The sequence below is a fragment of the Gopherus evgoodei genome, chromosome 5, assembly GCF_007399415.2.
Source record: "Gopherus evgoodei ecotype Sinaloan lineage chromosome 5, rGopEvg1_v1.p, whole genome shotgun sequence".
Taxonomy (NCBI): Eukaryota; Metazoa; Chordata; order Testudines; family Testudinidae; genus Gopherus; species Gopherus evgoodei.
The window spans coordinates 1,892,682-1,908,582 of record NC_044326.1 but is presented as its reverse complement, the minus strand read 5'-3'; the positions used below and the strand labels follow the sequence as shown (position 1 = coordinate 1,908,582).

At 43.5% G+C, this 15,901-nt stretch overlaps 1 protein-coding gene across 4 annotated transcripts in view; it reads right to left on the bottom strand.

Moving 5' to 3' along the window:
- The window catches only part of C5H20orf27 (chromosome 5 C20orf27 homolog), a 181,374-nt gene that overhangs the window by 50,197 nt on the left and 115,276 nt on the right, over positions 1-15,901 (bottom strand). For all 4 annotated transcript variants that reach the window (XM_030563249.1, XM_030563248.1, XM_030563247.1 and 1 more), the window contains one exon: positions 7,761-7,899. In XM_030563249.1, the coding sequence (XP_030419109.1) occupies positions 7,761-7,899 (139 nt within the window). The remainder of the gene's footprint in view (positions 1-7,760; positions 7,900-15,901) is intronic.

Genomic DNA, 15,901 nt, shown 5'->3' with positions numbered 1-15,901 from the left:
TTCCCCTTGGGATTCCATTTAGACAAATTTAGATTCCATTTAGTCCACAGCCCCAAAAGACCAGTCAGATAGCTGGGAAATAGCCAGAGCAGAGGGACATCATGGCCATGCCTGCTTCCCTCAGCCACACCCCCTCTGCTGGGGCTAGAAGGGGAGCACAGACACTGCCCAACTGGCCCTACAATCGTCCGCATGCAAGAAGAATCATCGCTGGCCCTTTAAGGAGGGCTGCAGGCTGGAATGGGGCAGAGGAGCTGGTGGACAATGAGATGTAAATCTCAGGCACTAAAGCAGGGTGTTAAAATCCCCAGGGTTTATTAAGCCTTCACTGGCCACTGGTAATAAGCACCACTTGCGCTTCAATGCAGAGTCACATCAAGAGCGAAGTTTTGAACGGAAGAGGCTCTTTCCTGCCACGCTGTCCCTGTTCCTCTGTGTTACTGTCCCTTCAGCCTCCAGGGTAAGGCTGGGATTCCACTGGGAGCCTGAGACTGCCACTTCACTGGCCAGATGAGATGCAGAAGCCGGATCAGCCAGTGAAGGAGTGGGGCGGGGGTACTGGGGAGGCAGAGCAGTCTGGTGGTTAGTGAGCTTGTTGAGGCAGGGAAGTCTCGGGACATGCGTCTATGGCACATGGCCCAGCAGGGATCCCAGTGACAACTGGCACCTACAGGCACTGCTTCAATAAATACAGGTCTAGGAAACCCAGGTATCCCATGTGACGGCCTCTGCAATTATCATTGGGATGCCCCACACAGCCCATAATGCTGTCCCGCAGCAGGGTTTGAACATCACGCCTTCAGCAGCACAACACAGACATCTGCCACTTGCACCAAGCAGTGGCTCCGGTTGCCAGCACGAGTAGACTTTCATCTGCTCTTTGAACCCGCCACTAGGGGGTGTCACTTTACAATCACGTTACATTCACATCAGAGAGCTGCAGTGGGCGCCAACCTAATCAAGTGCTAAATGGCTTCTACCACACTGCGTCCAGGTACCATGCTGATAGCAGGGAAGCCATGTGCCCCTGGAAGGCAGGAACATCTCTATTTTAAGGGCACATTCTGGGGATCCTTTTGGGTTAGTCATAAGAATGGCAATACTGGGCCAGACTAATATGCCATCTAGCCAGTATCCTGTGTTCTGACAGTAGCCAAAGCCAGGTGTCCCAGAGGGAATGAACAGAACAGGGCAACTATCAAGTGATCCATTCCCTGTTGTCCAATCCCAAATTCTGGCAGTAGGTTTAGGGACACCCATTGCATGAGGTTGCATCCCTGCCCATTTTGGCTAATAGCCATTGATGGACTATCCTCCATGAACTTATCTAATTCTTTTTTGAACCCAGTTATACTTTTGGCCTTCACAACATCCCCTGGCAATGAGTTCCACAGGTTGACTGTGCATTGTGGGAAGAAATATTTCCTTATGTTCATTTTAAACATGCTGCCTAATAGTTTCAGTGGGTGATGTCCAGTTCTTGTGTTATGTAACGGGATAAATAACACTTCCTTTTTTCACTGTCTCCACACCAGTCACGATTTCATAGACCTCTATCATATCCCCCCTTAGTCTCTTTTCTAAGCTGAACAGTCCCAATCTTTTGAATCCTGTGGCACCTTATAGACTAACAGATGTTTTGGAGCATGAGCTTTCATGGGTGAATACCCACTTCCTCAGATGCATGACATGCATCTGAGGAAGTGGGTATTCACCCATGAAAGCTCATGCTCCAAAACATCTGTTAGTCTATAAGGTGCCACAGGATTCTTTGCTGCTTTTACAGATCCAGACTAACACGGCTACCCTCTGATACTAATCTTTTGAATCTCTCCTCATATGGAAGCTGTTCCAAACCCCTAATGATTTTTGCTGTCCTTCTCGGTAGCGTGACGGGTTCCCTCCACAGCCTAGGACCCCAGAGCTGTACCGTCCTGCGCTGGTCAAAAGCCTGACCAGTATGTGAGTTATTACTCTGTCCGCCACTTCCAGAGTGCACGGACTCTTGTTCCAAGCAAATCACTCAACCCACACTGTCTTAGATAAAATATAAAACAGATTAACAACAGAAAGGTAGATTTTAAGTGATTGTAAGGGACAGCAAATGTATCGAAGTAGATTACCTAGCAAATAAACTAAAACTCAATAGAAGCCTAATATACTATATAGGATTTGAATCAAGCAGTGTCTCACCCTGTTAGATAGTATGAACAGGCCACCAAGCTTCCATACACAGGCAGGCTCCCTGCCTGGGCCAGCACTTCCCCCAGTTCAGTCTGTGTATGCGGAGCGAGGCCCTTTGGTGATGTCTGTCATAAACAGATAGCTACGGGTTAATGTTCTTTTACCTGTAAAGGGTAAACAAAGAGAACCAAACACCTGACCAGAGGACCAATCAGAAAACAAGATTTTTCAAATGTCCAGGGAGGGAAGTTTTTGAGTGGGTGTTCTTTGTCTTAGTCGGTGGCCCTCTTGGCTCGGAGAGTGATCTCTCTCTCTCCAGGCTTTCTAATCTTCTGTTTCCAAGTTGTAAGTACAAGGATAGTAAGACAATAGGTTTATATTGTTTTTTTGTATTTACATGTGTGTAGTTGCTGGAATGTTTTAAATTGTATTCTTTTTGGATAAGGCTGTTTATTCATTTTTTTCTTTTAAGCAACTGACCCTGTATATTGTCACCTTGATACAGAGACCATTTTTATGTCTTTTTCTTTCTTTTTATATAAAGCTTTCTTTTTAAGACCTGTTTGAGTTTTTCACTGGTTAAGGCTAAGAAACGAAGGGAGGGGGAAAATCTCTTTGTGTTAGATTTACTAAGCCTGACTCTGCATACCCTCTGGGTGAGGGGAGAGAGAGATTTGATCTCATAGACTCAAGGACTGGAAGGGACCTCGAGAGATCATAGAGTCCAGTCCCCTGCCCTCACGGCAGGACCAAATACTGTCTAGACCATCCCTAATAGACATTTATCTAACCTACTCTTAAATATCTCCAGCGATGGAGATTCCACAACTTCCCTAGGCAATCTATTCCAGTGTTTAACTACCCTGACAGTTAGGAGCTTTTTCCTAATGTCCAACTTAAATCTCCCTTGCTGCAGTTTAAGCCCATTGCTTCTTGTTCTATCATTGGAGGCTAAGGTGAACAAGTTTTCTCCCTCCTCCTGATGACACCCTTTTAGATACCTGAAAACTGCTATCATGTCCCCTCTCAGTCTTCTCTTTTCCAAACTAAACAAACCCAATTCCTTCAGCCTTCCTTCATAGGTCATGTTCTCAAGACCTTTAATCATTCTTGTTGCTCTTCTCTGGACCCTTTCCAATTTCTCCACATCTTTCTGGAAGTGCGGTGCCCAGAACTGGATACAATACTCCAGTTGAGGCCTAACCAGCGCAGAGTAAAGCGGAAGAATGACTTCTCGTGTCTTGTTTACAACACACCTGTTAATGCATCCCAGAATCACGTTTGCTTTTTTTGCAACAGTATCACACTGTTGACTCATATTAAGCTTGTGGTCCACTATGACCCCTGGATCTCTTTCTGCCATACTCCTTCCTAGACAGTCTCTTCTCATTCTGTATGTGTGAAACTGATTGTTCCTTCCTAGGTGGAGCACTTTGCATTTGTCTTTATTGAACTTCATCCTGTTTACCTCAGACCATTTCTCCAATTTGTCCAGATCGTTTTGAATTTTGACCCTGTCCTCCAAAGCAGTTGCAATCCCTCCCAGTTTGGTATCGTCCGCAAACTTAATAAGCGTACTTTCTATGCCAACATCTAAATCGTTGATGAAGATATTGAACAGAGCCGGTCCCAAAACAGACCCCTGCGGAACCCCACTTGTTATACCTTTCCAGCAGGATTGGGAGCCATTAATAACTACTCTCTGAGTACGGTTATCCAGCCAGTTATGCACCCACCTTATAGTAGCACCATCTAAATTGTACTTTCCTAGTTTATCTATAAGAATATCATGCAAGACCGTATCAAATGCCTTACTAAAATCTAGGTATATCACATCCTCCGCTTCTCCCTTATCCACAAGGCTCGTTATCCTATCAAAGAATGTTATCAGATTAGTTTGACACGATTTGTTCTTTACAAATCCATGCTGGCTATTCCCTATCACCTTACCACCTTCCAAGTGTTTGCAGTTGATTTCTTTAATTACTTGCTCCATTATCTTCCCTGGCACAGAAGTTAAACTAACTGGTCTGTAGTTTCCTGGGTTGTTTTTATTTCCCTTTTTATAGATGGGCACTATATTTGCCCTTTTCCAGTCTTCTGGAATCTCCCCTGTCTCCCATGATTTCCCAAAGACAATAGCTAGAGGCTCAGATACCTCCTCTATAAACTCCTTGAGTATTCTAGGATGCATTTCATCAGGCCCTGGTGACTTGCAGGCATCTAACTTTTCTAAGTGATTTTTTACTTGCTCTTTTTTTATTTTATCTTCTAAACCTACCCTCTTCCCGTAAGCACTCACTATATTGGACATTCCTTCAGACTTCTCAGTGAAGACCGAAACAAAGAAGTCATTAAGCATCTCTGCCATTTCCAAGTCTCTCGTTACTGTTTCCCCCTCCTCATTGAGCAGTGGGCCTACCCTGTCCTTAGTCTTCCTCTTGCTTCTAATGTATTGATAAAAAGTCTTCTTGTTTCCCTTTATTCCCATAGCTAAGTTTGACCTCATTTTGTGCCTTTGCCTTTCTAATCTTGCCTCTGCATTCCTGTATTATTTGCCTATATTCGTCTGACCTAGTTTCCATTTTTTATATGACGCCTTTTTATTTTGTAGGTCACGCAGGATCTCATGGTTAAGCCAAGGTGGTCTTTTGCCACATTTTCTATCTTTCCTAACCATCAGAATAGCTTGCTTTTGGGCCCTTAATAGCATCCCTTTGAAAAACTGCCAACTCTCCTCAGTTGTTTTTCCCCTCAGTCTTGATTCCCATGGGACCTTACCTATCAGCTCTCTGAGCTTACCAAAATCCGCCTTCCTGAAATCCATGGTCTCTATTTTGCTGTATTCCCTTCTACCGTTCCTTAGAATTGCAAACTCTATGATTTCATGATCACTTTCACCCAAGCTTCCTTCTACTTTCAAATTCTCAACGAGTTCCTCCCTATTTGTTAAAATCAAGTCTAGAACAGCTTCCCCCCTAGTAGCTTTTTCAACTTTCTGAAATAAAAAGTTGTCTGCAATGCAGTCCAGGAACTTATTGGATAGTCTGTGCCCCGCGGTGTTATTTTCCCAACATATATCTGGATAGTTGAAGTCCCCCATCACCACCAAATCTTGGGCTTTGGATGATTTTGTTAGTTGTTTGAAAAAAGCCTCATCCACCTCTTCCACCTGATTAGGTGGCCTGTAGTAGACTCCCAGCACGACATCACCCGTGTTTTTTACCCCTTTTAGCCTAACCCAGAGACTCTCAACACTTCCATCTCCTATATTCATCTCCACCTCAGTCCAAGTGTGTACATTTTTAATATATAAGGCAACACCTCCTCCCTTTTTCCCCTGTCTATCCTTCCTGAGCAAACTATACCCATCCACACCAACATTCCAGTCGTGTGTATTATCCCACCAAGTTTCAGTAATGCCAATAATGTCATAGTTGTATTTATTTATTAGCACTTCCAGTTCTTCTTGCTTATTACCCATACTTCTTGCATTTGCATATAGGCATCTAAGATACTAGTTTGATCTTGGCTCCCAGCTTTGCCCTGACCCTCCTTTCTCTCTGCCATTATAGCCCGTGCTCCCTCCTGTTTCCGACCCATCTCCCAGGTCTTGTTCCCCACTTACCTGTGGGGTTTGCTCACCTGTCCCCATCGAACCTAGTTTAAAGCCCTTAAAGTATCTCTCGGTACTTGTGTTTCAAGGACTTGAAGCAGGGAATATCCTAGAGTACCCAGGGCGGGGAAATCTGGGTGGAGGTAAAGAGGGGGAAGGGAAGTGGGTTATTTCCCTTTGTGGTGAGACTCAGGGCATCTGAGTCTTGGGGTCCCCCAGGGAAGGTTTTGGGGAGACCAGAGTGAGCCAGACACTGGAATTTTCTGGCTGGTGACAGCGATATCAGATCCAAGCTGGTAATTAAGTTTGGAGGTTTCATGCTAGCTTCTCATGTTCTGAACTCTAAGGTTCAGATCTGAGTAGGAAAGTTATGACAATGTCACTTTCCCCTTTCACAGCTTGTTCCATAGGGCGGGAACTCTTTGTTCCAAGCTGAGCTCCCAGCCCATTTTATGGAAAAATACAGGTACCAAAAAGGAGTTCGGTGTCATATGATCTAGTCACAAGCCCTTGCGTGTCCCGATGAGTCATGGCAGCCAGTATCCACAGGCTGGCTGCAGTGTCCCCAGGACGGTTCACTGGGTGAAGATAAGCTTTCCCCATGGCCCATTATCTTCACTGACGGGCATTCAACTCGAATAGACCATTCACAGTGTGTGGCGGAACAGATGTAAAGCTTTGTGGGTGTTACCCATGACAAGCACATTGAAATAAAGATACAGAGTCAATATTCATAACTCTAGATACAAAAACCAGACATTCATGCTAATAGGATAATCATATTAGCAAACCATGCCTTTTCCATTGACACCTCACTACACATTCTGTATAAGATGCATCATAATTATGTCATAATCATATCACAAATCAAGCCACTCTGATGAAAATGGGGTGCAGAGTGTCACAGGTACCTCTTCCAATTCTAATATATCTTTTGGGGGGATGGGGCGACCAGAATTACACCGTATTCAAGGTGTGGGAGTACCATGGATTTATACAGAGGGATCATGATATTCTCTATTTTATTACCTATCCCTTTCCTAATGATGGCGAACTGACCGTTCGCCTTTTTGACTGTCGCTGCACATTGAGCAGATGTTTCCAGAGAACTATGACTACACAATGACTCCAAGATCTTTCTTGAGTGGTAACAGCTAATTTAGACCCCATCATTTTGTAAGTATAGTAGGGATTATTTTTTTCCCGGTGTGCATTACTTTACACTTACCAACATCAAATTTCATCTGACATTTTGTTTCCCAGTCACCTAGTTTTGCCAGATCCCTGCATAACTCTTTGCAGTCAGCTTTGGACTTAATTGTCTTGAGTAATTTTGTATCGTCTGTAAATTTTTCCACCTCACCGTTTGCCCCCTTTTCCAGATCATTTATGATATGTTGAATAGGACTAGTCCCTGTACAGATCCCTGGGGGACACCACTATTTAGCTTTCTCCGGTCTGAAAACTGACCATTTATTCCTACACTTTGGTTTTCTTTCAACCAGTTACTGATCCAGGAGAGGACCTTCCCTCTTCTCCCATACCTGCTTACTTTGCTTAAGAGCCATTGGTGAGGGACCTAGTGAAAGGCTTTCTGTAAATCCAAGTACTCTAGATCACCCTTGTCCACGTGCTGGTCGACACCTTCAAAAGAATTCTACTGTTAGCCCTGGTTTCCGTAACTGCTGCCAGGCTCTGGCCACCTAAAGGACCAGCTGGGAGGATGAAATCGATCCCCAGCTGGCTGTGTGCGTGCACTCCCCTAATGCCTTCTTCCATCTGGCATGTCACATGCTGATACCCCGTCATTCCATGAAGCCATTATGTGGGGGGCATTAAGGAAAGAAAGACGTTCAGAGCACCTGGGGATCACAGGGGCTATACAAATAAAACTACCTTCAAGTAAACACATTTGCCCTTCTGAACCTCCATAGGCTGGTGCCGGAGGGGCAGGTCTTACCTTCAGCCACTGGTGTGATGCTGATGACTTTAAGGTTAAGGTTTGGAAGCAGAATGGCACAGACGTCCTTCCCCAGCCTTTGAATGGGAGGCAGAAGAAATGTGATTTCGTATTTGTGCAGTATCTTCAGAAACCCTACCTGGAAGGGGGGAAAGAAATGCAGGTTGCATGGTCACCTTTGCCACTGAACACTTTGCAGCAACAACACCGACCACAGAATTAAAACAACAAGGTGCCAAAGAGAAAGGAACTGAATCCACGGGAACAAAGTCTAGTTTGAGGGGCAGGCTGGTCATTGTAGTTCTTTGTGTTACCTTAGTCAACTGAGATCAGGGACTCATTGTGCCAGGTGCTGTACAAACACCTAGTGAGAGATTGTCCCAGCCCTGGAGAGTTTATAAATCTAAATAGGGAAGATGGAGAAGGAAAGGATTATTGCTGCCATCACACAGAGGGGAAACTGAGGTACCCAGTTACACAAGGCAGAGCAGGAAATAGAAGTGAGAACTACAGACACCCAGTCCAGTGCCTTAACCATGACACCACCCAAAATAAATGGTTAGAGTGAGGGATCAGGTAGCCGGAAGCTGAGTTTTCATCCCGATTCTTCTACCAACTCAGTGTGGACTTTGCCACTCTGCACCTCACTTTCCCCACCTTGAAACTGGAGATGCACGGTTTCATGAATGCGGGCACAATGCTTTGAGGGTGTCCGACAAACGGCGCTGTACCAGGGCAAAGCGTCGCTCGGGGCTTGGGTTGGAAGCCAAAGAAAGAACAAGTGTGGGGAACGTGCTTCTCTTTCGTGTCCCAGGTCGTTGCAGATGGGCCGCAAAGAAAAGGCAGCTCTCATCGCTGCTGGCCAGGCAACAAGTCTACTAGGGTTGCAGGGAAAGGCCCCAGGCTGATCTGCTGCTGGGGTGGGTTCCTCAGGTATCAGGATAATCCTCCGCTGATGTTCCCTGGCTGGCGTGGGCGGGTTGCATGGCTGGGAGAGGGAATGGGGGTGATACAGCAGGGTGCAGGAGACTTGAAGGGCATGAAAAGTATGGTTCCACTACTTGGAAAGTCACAGCACCCAGGCCCTGATCCAACCCCTTAAGTCAGTGGCATGGCACCTAAAGCAGGGGAGGAGGGCAGAGCCGATCAAAAAGTCCACTTTTTTTGTTTGACATGGAATTTTCACATGAAAAAATTCTGGATCAGTCAAAAAAAGTTTCATATTTTCGCCAAAAACGCCTAAAAACCAACGTTTTTTGAGTTTTCACAACCAAAAATCAAAATTTTTATATTTTAAACTGTAAATTTTGGGTTATTGGTTTTGGTGTTCAAAAACCAGGAACAGAAATCGATTTTTTTTTTAAAGAAAGAACCAATGGGGTTTTTTTTAAATTTAAATGAAATACTGGTTAATTTAAAAAAAAAAGTATTTAAAATTAAGTTTGAAATTCAAAACCTATGTTAGGGCCTAAACTTATAATAATCTATCAAAATCATTTAAATTAAACACAAAAAAGAAATACTAATTTTAAGAAAGTTAAACCACTGAACTGGTGGAAGTCACTGGCTAAGACCTGGAATCACAATTTGCTGAAGTGCTAAAGCAGCTTTTGACAGCAGGAGTCTCTTCTGGGGGTACAGAAAGAATATTTTCTTCACTTCAGTTTGTTCATCCAGTTCAGTTCAATGACTAGTTCATTCAAAGTTAACAAACCAGTTCGGAGATAAAAAAGCAGAAAAGTTTGTTTTCCCCTTCCAATCTATGAACCAAAACAAGGTGTTAGAGGATGAGATCTACTAGTTCTAAAATCTTGAAAGACATAACTGAAAACAATCAATTCAATATACTACTTCTACCAATAATACTTCCTATGTTTAACAAATCAATTTATTTTAAATGCAAGTCATGCTTTGATTAATTTTTTTTGCTTATGGTACCAGCTCATTTAAGGTAATTTAATTTTAAAAAATTAAATGCTGTTTTTGTGCATTTTAAATTCAATTTGAATGACAATCCAAATAGACTCTGAACCAATCACAAGCAAATTAATCATCTAGTAAATAAGAATGGCATCATTAACCATTTCCAAACACAATAAAATATTAAAAATCAAGAATCTGAATAAATGTAAGTCAAGCTGAATAACTGCTTAAATAAGCAATACATATAGTGTAGTCTCCTAGTTAGCAAAAGGAAACACCAAGTTTAGTGTAAAGGTTCCATTTTTTGGCAAATCAACATGTTTTAATGGCTACCAACCAATGAAAAAAATCAACCTCTCTTTAGGAAAATAAATGAAAAGTACAAATGAAAAACAAAGAACCATGCGTCTGACGCAGTGGGCATTCACCCACGAAAGCTCATGCTCCAATATGTCTGTTAGTCTATAAGATGCCACAGGACTCTCTGCTGCTTTTTATAGAACCACAGGGTTAGAAGGGACCACAAGGGTCATCTAGTCTAACCCCTGCCAAGATGCAGGATTTCTTGTGTCTAAACCATCTAAATCATCTAATGTTTTTAATGAAGTAAACGCTAATGGGAATTGTGTGATCATGGGAGACTAACTCCCCAGATATAGACTGGAGGACAAGTGCTAGTAATAATCAGAGGGCTAAGATCTTCCTGGATGCAATAGCTGATGGATTCCTTCACCAAGTAGTTGAAGGACCAACAAGAGGGGATGCCATTTTAGATTTGGTTTTGGTGAGTAGTGAGGGCCTCACAGAAGAAATGGTTGTCAGGGACAACCTTAGTTCAAGTGATCATGAGCTAATTCAGTTCAAACTAGATGGAAGTATAAACAAAAATAGATCTGGGACTAGGGTTTTTTATTTCAAAAGGGCTAACTTTAAAGAATTAAGGAAATTAGTTACGGATGTGGATTGGACTGAAGAACTTGTGGATCTAAATGCGGAGGAGGCCAGGAATTACTTCAAGTCAAAGTTGCAGAAACTATCAGAAGCCTGCATCCCAAGAAAGGGGGAAAAAACCATAGGCAGGAGTTGCAGACCAAGCTGGATGAGCAAGCATCTCAGAGAGGTGATTAAGAAAAAGCAGAAAGCCTACAAGGAATGGAAGATGGGAGTGATCAGCAAGGAAAGCTACCTTATTGAGGTCAGAGCATGTAGGGATAAAGTAAGAAAGGCCAAAAGCCATGTAGAGTTGGACCTTGCAAAGGGAATTAAAACCAATAGTAAAAGGTTCTATAGCTATATAAATAAGAAGAAAACAAAGAAAGAAGTGGGACCGCTAAACACTGAGGATGGAGTGGAGGTTAAGGATAACCTAGGCATGGCCCAATATCTAAACAAATAGTTTGCCTCAGTTTAATGAGGCTAATGAGGCACTTAGGGATAATGGTAGGATGACAAATGGGAATGAAGATATGGAGGTAGATATTACCACAGCCGAGGGAGAAGCCAATCTCGAACAGCTTAATGGCACTAAATCAGGAGGCCCAGATAATCTTCATCCAAGAATATTAAAGGAACAGGCACATGAAATTGCAAGCCCATTAGAAAGAATTTTTAATGGATCAGTAAACTCAGGGGTTGTACCGTACAACTGGAGAATTGCTAACATAGTTCCTATCTTTAAGAAAGGGAAAAAAAGTGATCCAGGCAACTACAGGCCTGTCAGTTTGACATGTGCAGTATGCAAGGACTTGGAAAAAATTTTGAAGGAGAAAGTAGTTAAGGACATTGAGGTCAATGGTAATTGGGACAAAATACAACATGGTTTTACAAAAGATAGATTGTATCAAATCAACCTGATCTCCTTCTTTGAGAAGGTAACAGATTTTTTAGACAAAGGAAACTCAATGGATCTAATTTACCTCGATTTCAGTAAGGCATTTGATATGGTTCCACATGGGGAATTAGCAGCTAAATTGGAAAAGACAGGGATCAATATGAAAATTGAAAGGTTGATAAGGAACTGGTTAAAGGGGAGACGACAATGGGTCATACTGAAGGGTGAACTGTCAGGCTGGAGGGAGGTTACTAGTGGAGTTCCTCAGGGATCGGTTTTGGGGCGAATCTTTTTATTACTGACCTTGGCACAAAAAGTAGGAATGTGCTAATAACATTTGCAGATGACACACAGCTGGGGAGTATTGCTAACACAGAGAAGGACCGGGATATCATACAGGAAGATCTGGATGATCTTGTAAACTGGAGTAATAGTAATAGGATGAAATTTAATAGTGAAAAGTGCAAGGTCATGCATTTAGGGATTAACAACAAGAATTTTGGTTATAAATTGGGGACACTTCAGTTGGAAGTAACAGAGGAGGAGGACAACCTCAGAGTATTGGTTGATCACAAGATGACTATGAGCTGCCAATGTGATATGGCCGTTAAAAAAGCTATTGCAGTCTTGGGATGCATCAGGCAAGGTATTTCCAGTAGAGATAAGGTGGTGTTAGTACCATTTTACAAGGCACTGATGAGACCTCATCTGGAATACTGTGTGCAGTTCTGGTCTTCTTAAGAATGATGAATTCAAACTGGAATAAGTACAGAAAAGGGCTACTAGGATGATCCAAGGAATGGAAAACCTGTCATATGAAAGAAGACTCAAAGAGCTTGGCTTGTTTAGCCTAACCAAAAGAAGGCTGAGGGGAGATATGATTGCTCTTTATAAATATAGCAGAGGGATAAATATCAAGGAGGGAGAGGAATTATTTAACCTTAGTACCAATGTGGATACAAGAACAAATGGATATAAACTGGACACTAGGAAGTTTAAACTTGAAATTAGACAACGTTTCTAACCATTAGAGGAGTGAAGTTCTGAAACAGGCTTCCAAGGGGAGCAGTGGGGGCAAAAGACATATCTGGCTTCAAGACTAAGCTTGATAAGTTTATGGAGGGGATGGTATGATGGGATAGACTAATTCTAGCAATTGATTGATCTTTGATTATTAGCAGGTTAATATGCCCAATGGTTTGTGATGGGATGCTAGATGGAGTGGGATCTGAGTTACTACAGAGAATTCTTTCCTGGGTGCTGGCTGGTGAGTCTTGCCCACATGCTCAGGGTTTAGCTGATGGCCATATTTGGGGTCACGAAGGAATTTTCCTCCAGGGCAGATTGGCAGAGACCCTGGAGGTTTTTCGCCTTCCTCTGCAGTGTGGGGCACGGGTACTTGCTGAAGGAATCTCTGCACGTTGAGATCTTTAAACCCCGATTTGAGGACTTCCATAACTCAGACATGTGTTAGGGGTTTGTTACAGGAGTGGGTGGGTGAGATTCTGTGGCCTGCGTTGTGCAGGAGGTCAGACTAGATGATCATAATGGTCCTTATTGACCTTAAAATCTAAGACAAGTGGCTCCAGCATTCTTTTGAAAACCTCCAGTGAAGGAGCTTCCACAACCCCCCCTAGGCATCTGTTCCACTGTCCCGACGGTGAGGACGTTTGTCCTGAGATTTAATCTCAATCTGCTGTGCTGTAGTTTGAACCCATCACAGAGAGAACCACTTTACTTTTCTCCATCTTTTGTATGACAACCTTTCAAGTTTGAAGATTGCTATCATGTCCCCTCTTTTCCAAACTAAACATACCCAGTTCCTTCAGCCTTTGCACATATGGCTTGCATTCCATTCCATCCCTTTGATCACCTTTGTCACTGACCTCTGGATCCTTTCCAGTTTCTCTCCATCCTTTCTATACGTTGGTGACCAGAACTGGACACAGTACTGCAGCTGAGGCCTACCCAGCACCAAGTAGGGAGGTACTGTCACCTCCTGTGACTTGCATGCGAGGCCTCTGTTAATGCAACCTAAAATTGCATTTGCTTTTTTGCTGATTTTCACTTTGTGGTCTGTAGCTCAGTCCTCCAATTTATCAAGAGCCCTCTGAATTAAGATGATTAAAACAGTTTCCTGCCTGCCAATTAAAATCAGCAATTAAAAATCAATCCAGTCTGCCAAAAAAACAAGATGAGGGTTTGATGAAAACTTGAAACACTAAGGAAAAGCTTTCAACAACAATGATAAAAAATTGCTTTTGTTGAGATTTTTTTCACACCACCAAAAAATAGTTTCCCAACCACCTGGGGGGCGGGGGGAAAGACAGAGTGCCAAGAGACATGAGAGGCACCTGCTTGTACCAGACACTCCACAGCCAGATCAGCCACAGACACATTAAGCAGGAGCTGGCTGGGCAGGGAACTGATGGGCAGGATCCCCTGGGAGGCTAATATGAGGAGGGAAGAAATCCAGGAGAACTGGCTGTATTTTAAAGAATCCTTATTGAGGGCACAGGAACAAACCATCCCAATATGCAGAAAAAATAACTAATATGGCAGGTGACCAGCTTGGCTTAACAGTGAAATCTTCAGTGAGCTTAAATTAAAAAAAGGAAACTTACAAGAAGTGGAAATTTGGACAGATGACTAGGGAGAAGTATAAAAATATTGCTCGAGCATGCAGGGGTGTAATCAGGTAGACCAAGGCACAACTGGAGTTGCAGCTAGTAAGAGATGTGAAGGGTAACAAGAAGGGTTTCTACAGGTATGTTAGCAACAAGAAGGTGGCCAGGGAAAGTGTGGGACCCTTAATGAATGGGGGAGGCAACCTAGTGACAGAGGATGTGGAAAAAGCTGAAGTACTCAATGTTTTTTTTGCCTTGGTCTTCACAGACAAGGTCAGCTCCCAAACTGCTGCACGGGGCAGCACAGCATGGGAAGGAGGTGAGCAGCCCTCAGTGATGGAAGAAGAGGTTAAGGACTATTTAGAAAAGCTGGACATGCACAAGTTCCTGGGGCTGGATGCAATGCATCCGAGGGTGGTGAAGGAGTTGGCGGATGTGATTGCAGAGCCATTGGCCATTATCTTTGAAAACTTGTGGTGATCAGGAGAGGTCCTGGACAAATGGGAAAAGGCTACTGTAGTGCCCATCTCTAAAAAAGGGAAGAAGGAGAATCTGGGGAACTATAGACTAGTCAGCCTCACCTCAGTCCCTGAAAAAATCATGGAGAAGGTCTTCAAGTAATCCATTCTGAAGCACTTGGAGGAGAGGAAAGTGATCAGGAACAGGTAAGATGGATTCACCAAGGGCAAGACATGCCTGATCAACCTGATTGCCTTCTATGATGAGATAACTGGCTTTTTGAATATGGCGAAAGTGGTGGACATGATATATCTATAAACTTTAGCAAAGTTTTTGATATGGTCTCCCACAGTATTCTTGCCAGCAAGTTAAAAAAGTATGGATTAGATAATGGACTATAAGGTGGATAGAAAGCAGGCTAGATTGTTGGGCTCAACAGGTAGTGATCAATGACTCGATTGATGTCTAGTTGGCAGCCAGCAGCAATTGGAGTGCCCCATGGGTCGGACGTGGGGCCAGTTTTGTTCAACATCTTCATTAATTATCTGGATGATGGGATAGATTGAATCTTCAGCAAGTTCGCAGATGACACTAAGCTGGAAGGAGTGGTAGATATGATGGAGGGTAGGGATAGGGTCCAGAGTGACCTAGACAAATTGGAGGATTGGGCTAAAAGAAATCTGATGAGGTTCAACAAGGACAAATGCAGAGTCCTACACTTCGGAAGGAAGAATCCCATGCATTGCTACAGGCTGGGGACTGACTAGCTAAACAGCAGATCTGCAGAAAAGGACCTGGGGATTACAGTGGATGAGAAGCTGGATATGAGTCAGCAGTGTGCCCTTGCTGCCAAGAAGGCTAATGGTATATTGGGCTGCATTAGTAGGAGCATTATCAGTAGATCGAGGGAAGTGATCATTCCCCTCTATTCGGCACTGGTGAGGCCACATCTGGAGCATTGCGTCCAGTTTTGGGCCCCCCACTACAAAAAGGATGTGGACAAATTGGAGAAAGTCCAGTGGAGGATAATGAAAATGATTAGGAGGCTGGGGGACATGACTTATGAGGAGAGTCTGAGGGAACTGGGCTTATTTAGTCTGCAGAAGAGAAGAGTGAGGGGGGATTTGATAGCAGCCTTCAGCTACATGGAGGTGGGGTTCCAAAGAGGATGGAGCTCGGCTGTTCTCAGTGGTGGCAGATGACAGAACAAGGAGTAATGGTCTCAAGTTGCAGTGGAGGAGGTTTAGGTTGGATATTAGGAAAAACCTTTTCACTAGGAGTGTGGTGAAGCAGTGGAATGG